The following is a 13,080-nucleotide window of genomic DNA, read 5'->3' on the forward strand; positions in this document are numbered from 1 at the left end:
GTCATATACTGGCACTTACACAAAACCAGATGACTCAACAGAAGACACTGCTTCATAGTTTAAGATATCCCACTTCTTGGCTAATGTAACTTTCAATTGTTTCTTTTTCATCTGATACTATATGTATATATGCGTATTTTTTGAAAACTATTTTAATAATTTATGAACTTTGTTGTTTTTCAAGAAACCAGTTTCAATACAGTATCGGGTCCACACATTTGAAATACATTATAGACAGAACCACCACAGCCAATTTTTTCTTCACTGTTTAGTCTTCAAACATAACTCATATCTACTAAGTTTGAAAAAGTCTTGACTTTGTTTCATTCTCAGTATAATTCATTGTGAAAGATTTGAGTATTTCAAGCTCTTTACAATATATTTAACCATCTGCACTTATATTCAACTTGCTCCATAGCTTTCCACATATAATACAAATTTTGGATTAAAAGAAAGCCTTACATTTACTATTCTGTAACCTGAAATTATATATATTCTTCCATTACAACTGACAAATTGTTTTCTATACATGCTTCCATTTTATTTTCAACACTTACCATATAGCCTTGGACATTTCAGCACATGCATTTTTTATTTTTGAACACCAAATAATATTCTCATGTGTTTTGAGACACATTTATTCATGGTAATAAATTAACCAATTTATTCATTACTACCTTTTTTTGTTCTATGTAATGGTTTTTAATTTAAAATTTGGGCAATTTTAGGAGTTTATTGAATGGTATTTTTTCCTGTTTGCTCTGAAGTCCTCAGTTAGCAGACTCATCACACAGTGGCACATTATAGTATCATGTAAGGAAAAAGGCAAACATTATCTGGATCACAGTTGACATCTGATAAAACACTGCAGCTTCAGCAACATCAACATTATGACAAAACTAACTGTAAGGAACCATAACTCCTCTACATTATGTTTTAGGAGCAAATATTCCAGAGGCTTCACTGAAGGCTGGTGGTGCCATAAAGCACCTACCCCTCTCAGTGGTGGTGGCAGTCTACCTTTATCAGAACGCTTAAGGACAGCCGCTTACAGCGGTAGAAATTACAGAGATTTCTCATCTATTGACTGCTGCCTTTCATCAGAGGACTAAATCTTAGCTCTCCAGTAGAGACTGGAGAGACTCTAGTGGGTTCTCCAAAATCCCACTGTTAATCATGTCCAAGCCATAACAGGACGGAGTATGCATTATCATTCAGATGTTTATTATTCATATACCTATGAAAAAATAGAATTTATCTTACCAAAAGGAGGAGACTCTCTCCCATCTTCTAATCCTGAATCTCGTTCTCTGTCTCTCTTTCTGTGTTTATGTCCACGGTGCCTATGGCGTCGGTGACTTTTTCTTCCACCCAGTGGCACATGAACTCCAATGAACAATGTTCGATGGCCTATATGTATAAAAAAAAATATTTTTTTTAAAATGGGCTGTGGCAACATAAGAACAATATTAATAACTATAATAGCATTAATGATGTAATAATTATTATAATTGTGTATTGTAGAATATTGATTATTCTAATGTTAATAGTCATAACATTATTGATTACAATATTGATAATGCAGCATCACAGACATAGAACCCCTTGATACAGGACAAATCCTAGTATTGAAGTCCTTATGTTGCAGTGCCAGATTCTTTTTTTTTTTCTTCAGATTTGCATCTCTGTGCGTGAACTTTCATTAAAGCCAGACAGGTGTTCTGTAAAATGTCTTCCAAAACAGTAACATGAAGAGACACATGGATCTCTCTGCATTGAACATTTGGTAAAATTGCTGTTTGCTATGTGTGTACAGGAACTTTACAAAACTCATTGCTATTTATGAGCCAAACCTTGACAGAATTCTTGTAGGACTGAAGGGAAAAGGAAAAAAAGAAAAGAAGAAAAAAAGAGACCAAAAACCCAATAAAACAGTATGGAAGTTAGAATGAAAAATTCCTACACAATTTTATGTGCTTACATCATAAATATGTTGCTGGTAGCTTATTGTACTTGCATTCCTTCTACTTTATTTAATAAAATACATAAGAAGGTACACATTGCCATGCCTGCCACCATCTTTGAGCCTGAGGGATTTTATGTTGCTGATCAAGCCCTAAAGATTTAGCTCTCTTAGCTCTGTGGGCTAACAGGATCAGAGCACAGTAAAGCATTTAGAAGGGGGAGAGCCCGGGAAATGTGCAGAAAGTACAACACAACAGAACAAATGGGAAAGGAATCATGACTCACTACAGGCAGGTCTCCTACATTTACTCAGCAGAAAGACACAGTCCAGATTAACCATCTCAAATAACATTTATTTTCTCCTTGAAATGAGCATAACACAGCTAGTGGATAATTGCTGCTTTGCTGTAATCATTCGGCAGTGTCAATCATCTGAAAAAGGTCAAGAACATTAAGCTAAGTTAGCACGTGATCTCTAATCCCACGGGGACTCCATCGGGGGCAGAAAACACAGCAAGGCAGCATTTGTCACAATACATCAAAGAAATTCAAGCCTGACAGGAATTCTCTGCAGAGGCAGGGCTACAAAAGCTGGAGAAAAGGCTCTGGATACCACACTAGTTACTTCAACTTTAATTCATGTAGTGGAGACAAGAAAACAGAGGCATCAATTTTTGGGAGACTATTCCTGTAAAGTCAGGAGATTTTTCTGAAACAAAGGCCACGAGTTGAAAAAAAAAAAAAAATTTTTTTTTTTTAGATACCTCGTTCTTCTTGCTTATTACATTTAACCCAAGAAATGCTTTAAAGAGAACTGCTGCCTTTGGAGTATTCCAAATGCACTGCAGTCAGTGGTGCATGAAACAAGGGAAAATGTATTCCATAGAAAGAATTTATTAAAAAGATACTGAAGGACAGCAGTAACGTAGTACTCAGCACTTCCTTGTCCTGTTCCTTGGGTAGAAAAAACACAAAACAACATTTTGAAAGGAAGGGAGTTACCTTTCTAAGACTTTAATCACATCCAGAGGTACAAATAGATAGCTTTTTTCATTTAGTAATTTAATACATTCCTGCTGCTTTGCGATAGAAGTGGCCATGCTTATCCTAGTTTTGTGCCACTTCAATGCTCAGTTAGTGCCTGCCTCAGGAAACGCAGGTTCTGGTTCACACTTCAATTAATTTCCAGGGCTGAATCCAGGACTTGAGTCCAGACTGTTTTTTATTCAGTAAACTGGGGAAAAGTAAACTAAAATGCCAGAACATTCGTGTGTGTCTGAATGCCACAACAATTATTCCTATACAGGCAGAATCAGTTCACACTGAAAAGAAAAGAAGCACCTGGAAACTGAAAGAGATGATCAGGAAAAAGCAAAATTCATTTTATCCCTTCTGTGTGAACCTACTGAGCGTAACAGATTTCTACCAAGGCATAATTTCAATAAACACAGAGAAGATTCTAAGTCCTTGTAACAAGGTTCAGGCAAATGAGAGGGAAAAAAAAAGAAACTGACAGGGGAAAAGGAATAGTTTTCTATAGAAAAATTATATGATCAAAAAGCAAAAGTAAAAAATCTGAAAGAGTTAAGAAGTTCTGGTTTATTAAAAAGGCATAAGTGTTAAGCAAAAAAAAGACCAGCTGGGAACAAAGGAAAAATTAATGAAATCTAAATGACAGTGGAATAAAAGAAATCCCACGAGTAAAATGACCTTTACTCCAAGTAACTTTTTAAAGTAAAGATAATAAACTAGTGCCCAGAATGTAGAGGACTTTTTCCTGTACAAATTGACTGAGACATGACTAAACAAGAGTTTCCAGTGAGGTCTAACTTTCCCAGGCCCAGAATGCCAGCCCCAAGGCTCCCCTGCAGTCTCCAGGGCAGAGCAGGGCAGAAGCACCATGCTTTCTCTAAGACAGTTTCTTGCTGCCTTACTCTGGAGGGGAGCATCCACACCTGTTCCAATGAAGTTCTTCAACATAGATTTCTTTTTTCCCTAAAGACTTACATTATTTAAACATGAGAATAATTTGAAGATGAGAATAAAGAAGAACTCTGCTTAATATAAAACTTCTAACAGAAGTACCAAATGAACCCTTAAACCACAATTCCAAAACAAGGATTTTTGCAAAACATTTGTCCAAAAATGCTACATTTCAAGATCTAAAGAGGATTTTTTTTTATTCCTGTTGCTATAAGCAAGTCCCAAAAATCAGTCAGACTCTGTTATTTTAATGTGGTGCACAAAAGCAGTTATCATAAGATTTCTGTCCCAGCATACCACAAATAGAGATTGCTGATAGCTCCTGAACATCACTGACATCAACAGTAAAATTCCAAGTGACACCAACAGAAGCAGTTTCCTCCCCAAAAATGCAAAACTGGGTAAAGAGAACTGGTTTTTTAAACAGACAATTTTATACCCCCAGCACCTATATTTACTATAAGATCTTGGTTAAACAGACCAAAATTTCCAAAGAAAACACATCTATAATTTTAATTTGGCCAGAGTCAATTGCAGGATATCATACAGAATTCAGATTTGTTCTTTTACAGTTTATAACTAATTGTACAAAGGCATTTCTTTCATTTATATTTAAGACATTTTTGTGTGGTTTATTATTTACTTCATCGGGATGCCATCTAAAAATGCCTGAATATTGCTTAAATATTTTAAAACAATTCTGCTCTGTTGTACATTTGCACAGTGTCTAACTCAATTAGATCATAATTTCTTAATCTTTTTGCAAGGCTAAAAAGGCACTACAGTATAGGAAATAGTAACAACTGTAAGTTACACAAGAGCACATACTGTTTACAACAGGTACAGCCTAACAACCATTCTCACACAGAAATTACAGTTTTAAGAGGTGAGCATAACAATGGATTTTTAACTTTTTAAAATGAAGTCTTCAAAAATACTATGCTGAGCATCACTTTCAGACAGTTTTATCACCTGCACTGTATACTGTATGCTGTAGAGTCCCATCACCTAAGAAAGGGCTAAAGTTGTAAGTCAAAAACCTACAAACGCATTCATGTTTTATGATTTGTTGCACAATTACAGAATGGGTTTTTTCAATTGTATTTTTCCAGTGGCTGTGTTTTCCTGCAAAAAATGTTAACAGCCAAAGTGGCCAATTACAGTTTATTTTATTATTACTATAGTCAGTCAGTTAGTTTGGTTTGCTTCTCCACTCTTCCAAAGAACCGTCCTGTAACAGGAAAAAGCATACAGGAAAGATTTCTTTATTCTGCACCTCTCAGCCAAGGACTATGGTAGATACTTCGTGCATGCATGCACAGCCACATGTAATCATGTCCATGGAAACATATATAGATAAAATGCACACAGGTACATGCATGCAGATTTATGGTTCTGGACATGCTTTAGAGTTTGGCCTGTTATCCTTTCTTAGAAAAATATGTACAGCTAATAGATCAAAAAGGATTTCTCATGCTAATTCTTCCTTCAGAGTAAATTAAAGAATTTCTATGCTGAGAGAGATTTATTCCTCTCCACTGTTTATATTATGTTTGATTTATGTTATAATTTTAAAAATCAGAACTAATTTAGGTATCAGTGAGCCACAGCATTTATCTGGTCTTCCCAAGCTTTTTCAAGTAACCTTACATTAACATCAACAGATTTTTATCATGGAAAGACTGTGATTTTGTTCCTGCAAAAACATACTCCAAACTAAAATGTTGATTTATTCCAGATGTGCTGCTAGGAAAGCTAAACATAGGCACATCATATTTTCAGTATTAGGATTTAGAGGTGAATCATTTTTAAAAACTAAACCTCTGCGAAAATACATTAATACACAAAGATCATTGACAATCTGAAAGCTTATTAAAGAAATGCAATACACTGATCTGCTCTGCAACGTCATCTTTATACAATGTCGCACATCTGCTTTTAAAGTATATAAATATTGTTTTTTAACAAAAGACTATTCTTAATTAAACTTGACATAGCTGGGGAACAAAACCCAGAATATAAAGTTAGTTCAAATTATGCACTTACAGCATAAGAGGCTTTGTCTCCTTGTAGTTTACCTTCAAAACATTAAAACACTCCCTAAGTAAAAATATTTTAAGAATTAAATTAATAATTACCCTTGTTATAAAGTGTTTTTTAATTCTTGCAGGATTACATTAATAAATCCGAACTGTATTATAAAAGGTTGAAAAGGGACCCTCTTAATTATATTTAATTTTCAGACAGAAGAAAGCTTATGTAGAAATCAGGATTTCCCCTAAACTCTTGAAGAAAAAGTGTATTGTGTAAGTATCTCCACTTTGTGGAGGTATGAATTCTTTACCCCCAAAAAGACAGACATGAAATACACAGTAGTAATATGAATGCATCTTGCAGAAACCTTTCTCAGATTAAAATCTAAGTAGACAGGTTGCTTAGAGTTGTCGTATTCCAAAAAAAGAAATTCTTCCTTAAATCTAAATCTTATTTTAAGAACCCAATGGCAAATTAACCATCTAAAAAGACAACCTCAGAAAAGCAAATATTTTCTGCACTTTCCACCTCTTGAAAATGACAGATGTAACATCTAGAAATGGTTTTCAGAACCTGGCAGTCTGGGTCTTTAAAGCAGAAGCTTGTCCTAGCTATCTGTCTTACTCATTAAATAAATGGAAAGGAAGAGAAGCGTAGTTAGATTGCTAAAGCTTTGAAAACATATATCTCATTATAATTTACGGTGCTTAACAACTTAGGAATTTCTGGAAAACCCACTACAACTGTCTGAAATGGATGTGACATTGCAAGGGAAAATGGAGATGGAGAGAAAGTAATTGTAAATGTTTCCCCTAATTTAGAGGAATTAAGATCTTTTTAATAGACCTCTAAGAGTATGGGTATTTTTGCCCCAGTGCCTCACATTTTAACACAGAAAACACACACCCATTTGGCTGGGAGAAAAACATACGAAGCACCTTCACCTCCCCACTTCCCCATCAGTAGAGGCTCTACAGGTTTCCATGTTACAGCAGGCATGTGGGACTCGAGTGCTTAGTGAACCAGCCAAGCTAGTGCCTGTTGCACAAAAAGTGACTGTCCTGGATTTGAAGATCCATGAGCGCCAGGTGCCCATGGTACATCTGCCTGTGCTGCCTTCCACTCAGAATGATCTGAATCTGCCTTAGGCACCTACTGAGACAAAGGCTTTCAAATTCCTGCTCACCAGCATGACGGACAGAAGGACGGGGGCAGCTAACAAAACAGATGGGTCTTGAAAAAGCAAAGGCAGGCTTCTATAACCTACTAAGGAAACACACTGCAAAGTCAAGATGCCTCGAGGGTGAATATTTTGCCAGTGGTTCAAGCCAAGTCCTAAATGATTGCTGACCTCAGCAGGACTGGAGGACTGGAGGGGTTTCTCCCTCTCCTGGAAAACACTCAACGCCTTGAAGCCTCTTTCATGTATTGCCAGCTAGAGCTGAACCAAATGCAATTTTCCATCCCCTCAAAAATGAACAGTGATGTAGAGAGAGGAAACCAGCAGCCCATGTAGAGTTAAAAAAATTTGCTTTTTTCCTTATAGGAGAAAAAATTATTATGGTGGATTGTGTAGGAGTAGAGAGTACATGACTCATGATTCGTTATTGTGGTGCAGCAGGGAGGCAGAGCTAAAGAGAAAGCAGAAAGGACAAAAGCAACGCTTCCTAAACCAACAGTTTATATTGCTGTTTGTGGCTATGGCTTGCTGGGGTACATTTTTCACCTTTTTGCCATGCTGTAATTTGGAAGAACTGACAAGAAAGCCTTCACAAATTTTTCAGATCATACATGTAACTTATGTTCTAGGTTAATTTACAATAGAAATTATGTAGAAAAAAAAAATTAAAGCAATATCCCTGGCCCAAGAAAGCATTGAGGACATACTGAATATGGAGGACAAGAGCATCTCACTGAAGTCATTAAAGTTAAGTACCTTTTAAAGAGCCCCTGATCAATCACTGCCCTCCCAACAAATCTCTCCTTTTAACAAAACATTTTTCCAGGTTGTGGCTGGGCAAAAAGTCTTTTTAACTGCACTTATGTTCATTCCTGATTTCCCCCATGTTGCTCCAGGAATCCAGAGGTGTTCTATGCACAGTCCTAGCATGAGATTAGGTCTCAGACCTTGCCAGCCAATAGCAAAAAAAGTCAGCAGACACAGAACTTAGAAGGACCATCTCAGACAGACACACACACATTCCAGTGATGGAAGGTGAAGCTGGGGTTATTGGAGAGAAGAATTTGACCTATATTTCTAAATTAGCAACAAGCAAAAAATTCAGTACTAGCACAACTGTACGTATGTTAAAAATGGAATGGTTTTGTCTTCTGATTGTTTTGCAGCTTTTACCAATAATGACAAGTTGGTTTATGCCAATTTCATTTATCAGAATTTCACAAGGTGAAACATTTGGAAATACTAGTCGTCACAAATACCGAAAAGGTTTCTTGTCAGTGAAGCTCAAAGTCAAACTTCAAAACCCAAAGCTTATGACTTTGGCATTCAGCCAATGCTATGTGATAACTTCTTTGCTTTCATTATTTCATTATTCTTCATGTGAACTTTCAATGAGATTTTGTGAAAATGTCCTGCAGAGTTACTAACAAATCTTCAAGGTGAACCACCTTCCCACAAACATGGGACTACCTGGGAAGAGACAACAGACCCATTCAAAGGGACCAAACCAGGCGATTGCCAAGGCAAGAGAGCAAGCATAGCTCAGGGGAAAAGCAAGTGAGATTTCAAGGAATATTGAGACACAGGAAAAAGGCGACAAAACTCGATGAGGGGCACTACAGAAAGATGTGCCTTAGAAATTACATATAGAACAAGCTAGAGCATGTAATACCTGGTAGGCAACACAATAAAAGAATTCTGTGCTTGCAAAGCCACAATGGTTCTTTTTGAGAGCCTTTTGCAAAGACCTACAGCTGTACAACTACATCTGACATTACAGGCATAGACTAACACACATCTCCCTCCAGCTGTTTACTTCCACAGTTTATATTCTACCCCTCTAAGTCTAACGAACATCAGAATGAATGGGGGACCCAAGGGAAGTAGAGGCAAGGAAGCTCCAAGCCGGGGATCTGTACTGACAGGGTAACTAATTTTTGCAATAGGCTGTAGCATCCTGGCAGCCAAAGGGAGGGGAGACCTTGGTCAATGTTCCTGTCTGGCCAAGCAGAACTAGTAAGCTGACTTGTTTCTACATGGAGGCAAAGCTGAATCAAGGCCAGCAGGTTAGTAAGATTTATCTTCTTTCAGTCCTGTGAGCTGCTAGGTTCTATTAATTTTCAGGTAAATAATGTCAGTGGCAGACAGGTCCACTATTATGTTCTTTCTATAAAAAACATCCAGTCTTTGAGAATAAAAGCCTACTTCGATATCTGGAGCTACTCAGATTCTTACTAAAAAATATATGAAGATTAGAGCTCAATCACAATGAGTTTTTCATATATTAACCCTAACTGTATAAAATGAAAATTTTGTTTAAATATTTTTTAAACTACTATGACAGGCTAGAACAGATGTAAAAAGAAGTAATAACTAAAATAACTTTTTTTTAAAAGTATAATTAAATACTCTGGGATTTTTTTTTTTTTTGGTCAGAAGGACATCTACTATCAAAATTAATCTTAACGCAGGTTGTTAAATAAAAAACATCTCTATAAGCATAAAACATTCTAAATTAATTTTTTATTTATTAAGTTTAAATCCTCAGCTTCTGCATCATATTTAGAGTTGTACTAGTGATGTTTATTTCCTAATTTAGCTTTAAGTCTTTTGTGACTTTCATTAATCAGTACACATCACCTAAATTTTGTCAAAAGTATCAGAATGCATATTCTAATGTACGGTGATTTATATACTGGATATGGTGTTTTATGTGTCCTGAGAGATGTGAAAGATGGGAAACAATTTCCCATGAAAAAAATTTTTCCCACAGCACTTAGGCAGATAAAATGTTATGAAACAAAAAAAGCTTAAGCAAAATCTTGACTTTTCTGAATCAAGGATCATTTTGTGATTTCCTTTAACAGAGCCAGAATTCATCCCCAATTCATGCCTGGATCTCCACGTAACAACCTTATCTCCAGCCACTGCTCTACCAAAGCTGCTTCTCAAGCCACGCCACAGTAATACCCACAGCAGTTCTGAAATCCTGCCACAGAAACCTAGGATCTGCAGCTGACCACCTCCAGCAAGGACAGCCATGGAACAGTCATTTTCATTCTCAACTAATATTCTGGGCACAAGCAAAAGACCTTAGAGTGTACTTTGTGCCAATCCTGTTGCGTATCTATATAGTCCAAAATTCTCAATGCAGAGAGAATCTGAGGTCTCCAGACACCTACAGATCAATCCAAATATTTTTAATCCATGAGAGAAAAAGTAGGTGTATCCATTTTGTCAGAAACTTACTACTGAATGTGCATTGAAGCAACAGCAATCAGTGACAACATCACAGAGTATGCTGAGTACAACTGTTGTTGACGTGCACATCTGTTTATGAAAACTTGACTACCTGCTCCCAGTCCTTTTGCAATTAAGTACTTTAGTATCCAGAATCAGTGCTCAATTCTCATCTAGGAATACCACCACTGATAAAGAATATATTTCAGTAGTAATTTTGTCTGTACACACAATGAAAGATAACATGCAAAAAATATGATTATAACCAGGGAGACAGGGTTCTTGGTTTGCTTTTAGAAATGCTTTCTTTGCCCCCTCATTAATGCAATGGTCAGACAAATGACCTGTTTAGTATTACTGACTGATCCCGACCTTACAACTCAGGAAAAATTAATTATGTGGAAAAATCATTCATGCTGAAAATCTGCATGCCAAAGTTCTGCTAACAATCCACCTCTGAAGTACTGCAAAGCTTAAGTAAAAAGACACAATTAGCAGTACACATTGCAAGTATCATTACTGACACCAAGACAAGTACCACATCTCTTCTGTTCCCATAAGTACTGCAGTTCCCATCCTATCTCCCCAAATTTTTACTATACTGCACAGGGAAAGAAAACACAGATCTAGAGAGACTGAGGCAAAATTCTGGTCTTGCAGTTGTTCTTCCAGGCAGCATTAATCACCATGATATTTTCATGCTTTCAGCAAGATTTGTACATGCAATGTATTTGCACAATGGCTGCCCCAAAATACACAAATAGAAGTATTTGCTGGGCCAAGAAATTTCAGATGGAAATTTTAGTACACATTTAAATCAGTATTTCAGACATTTGAATGCTGATAATCTAAAATTAAAAAATAGCAAAATACTTACAATTTTAAGATTCAGAAGAAATTGAATACTGTTTTTCATATTTCAACAACCTTTAGTTCTTCATATGAATTGTGAGTTTTGAAGTGTTGCTGATACAGTGCTACTAAAACTCTGTCAAAACTAGTCTTTGCTAGAATATTCACTTACTAGCTATTGACATTTTTAAAACATAAACCCAATTAAATGTCTGTCAAAGAGCTAATTACATAACACATATTAATTATCTAATTATATGATTTTTACAAAGCTATGCAATTAGCACCTGATTATATAATTTCATATTTTACACTTGTTATGTCATTAGGAAAAGGTAAGTTTTCAGCAAAACCCAACACAGTGTACATTGGTTAAGAATAGGACAGTGACATTTGTGAGTCACATCCACTGTTTCCAAATGGAAAAGTGCCTAGATGTGCTGTGAAACAAATGGACATGCTATTAACAGCAACTCGATATTAAATTTATAATCTATTCAGATATTTTTATGTCACTTGGTATTTCTGGATGCAGTGTATTTAAGATACACTGATCTCTTAGAGTGGACATGAAATTTATCTGAGAAAGCTAACTGCATTATGTCAGATTCTACACTGAATAATTATTTGGTTAGAATATTATGAAGCATGTGATTTTATTTTAAAGAAAAGACAGCTATGGCTAACTACAGAATTTTTCAGTGTTCCAAACAATTTAAATTGATGGAAAGGTGGGGGGTCACCATCATGTTGCAATTTCTATTTCTGATTCTAGAAGCAGATTTTTGAAATAATATTTTCACTGATATTTCAAAGGAGCAACCCTATACATTTAGGATGGTGGGGGTAAATAGTAATTAAATACAATTTTTAAATTACGCACTTGTTCAGATTTTGAGATGAGGCTTTAGGTTGTGTGTAGTCACACACAAAGCATCATAGTAATTCTGATTGCCTTAACACTTGAGTCTACAACTGAGCTTAAAGATGTGATTCTCCAGAAAACTGTCCGTTTTTAAAATGCTACCTTACCTTCATCAGTAAAATGACTCAGCAAAAGGACATTTTTCTGGGTAGGCTCACCCCAAAAGAAACTCTGGGAGTCAGTATCATGGAGAAGGGAAGGCAGGGAATTCTTCTGTCAGGTGTTCTAAGGACACCAGATAGAATAGTTTCACTTTGTCCACAGATGCGATCAAGGGACTGAAGACTACAGAAGACTAAATGCGAGATTCAAAAAAGGGGGCTGTGTGCCTAAGTCCAAAACTGTCACTGCTAGCCTGATCCACTGGCTGCCACTTATCCCTAGAGACACCAAAACCCTACATGCCACCCCAGAAACATCTTACCTGAGATCTACCCTTGCACATGCTCAGACTTGCTCCAGATTGAGCAGAGAGATACCTACCTCATACATGCTACACTGCATTACATTTTACATCCTTTGTGACTATCTCATACCCACTGACACATCCAGGCCCCTTTCAAAATGCAGCCATGTCTGCATCTTTTTGAGGCACTGCTGAAGGAAGCAGGAACAAGGAGTTCCTGTGTATCGTGTTGGTATTCACATTAAATCATCAATATGGCCATCATGCACCAGAAAACACGAAAGTCATAGAGTCACACAGCCAGAGAGAAAGGGCGGGGGGGCAGAGATCAAGGGTAGGCATTTAGAAAGCTCAGGTTCATGCACCTGATGGATGGAGATACATCTCTTTGGAGATACATCTCTTTAGACCAGAGGCAGTTAACTTTTCAGATGTAGGATGTTCAAATACACCCCAGATCTCAGTATTTCTTTTTGGCTAGTTCCTGTGGCCTTT

The 13,080-nt window shown here is 36.5% G+C and overlaps 1 protein-coding gene across 7 annotated transcripts in view; it reads right to left on the bottom strand.

The window, feature by feature from the left end:
- SLC4A10 (solute carrier family 4 member 10) overlaps positions 1-13,080 on the bottom strand; it is a 172,380-nt gene that overhangs the window by 86,474 nt on the left and 72,826 nt on the right. For all 7 annotated transcript variants that reach the window (XM_080399111.1, XM_080399108.1, XM_080399107.1 and 4 more), the window contains one exon: positions 1,264-1,410. In XM_080399111.1, coding sequence (XP_080255237.1) covers positions 1,264-1,410 — 147 coding nt within the window. The remainder of the gene's footprint in view (positions 1-1,263; positions 1,411-13,080) is intronic.

The sequence above is a fragment of the Falco punctatus genome (genome assembly GCF_963210335.1).
Source record: "Falco punctatus genome assembly, chromosome: 8".
NCBI lineage: Eukaryota > Metazoa > Chordata > Aves > Falconiformes > Falconidae > Falco > Falco punctatus.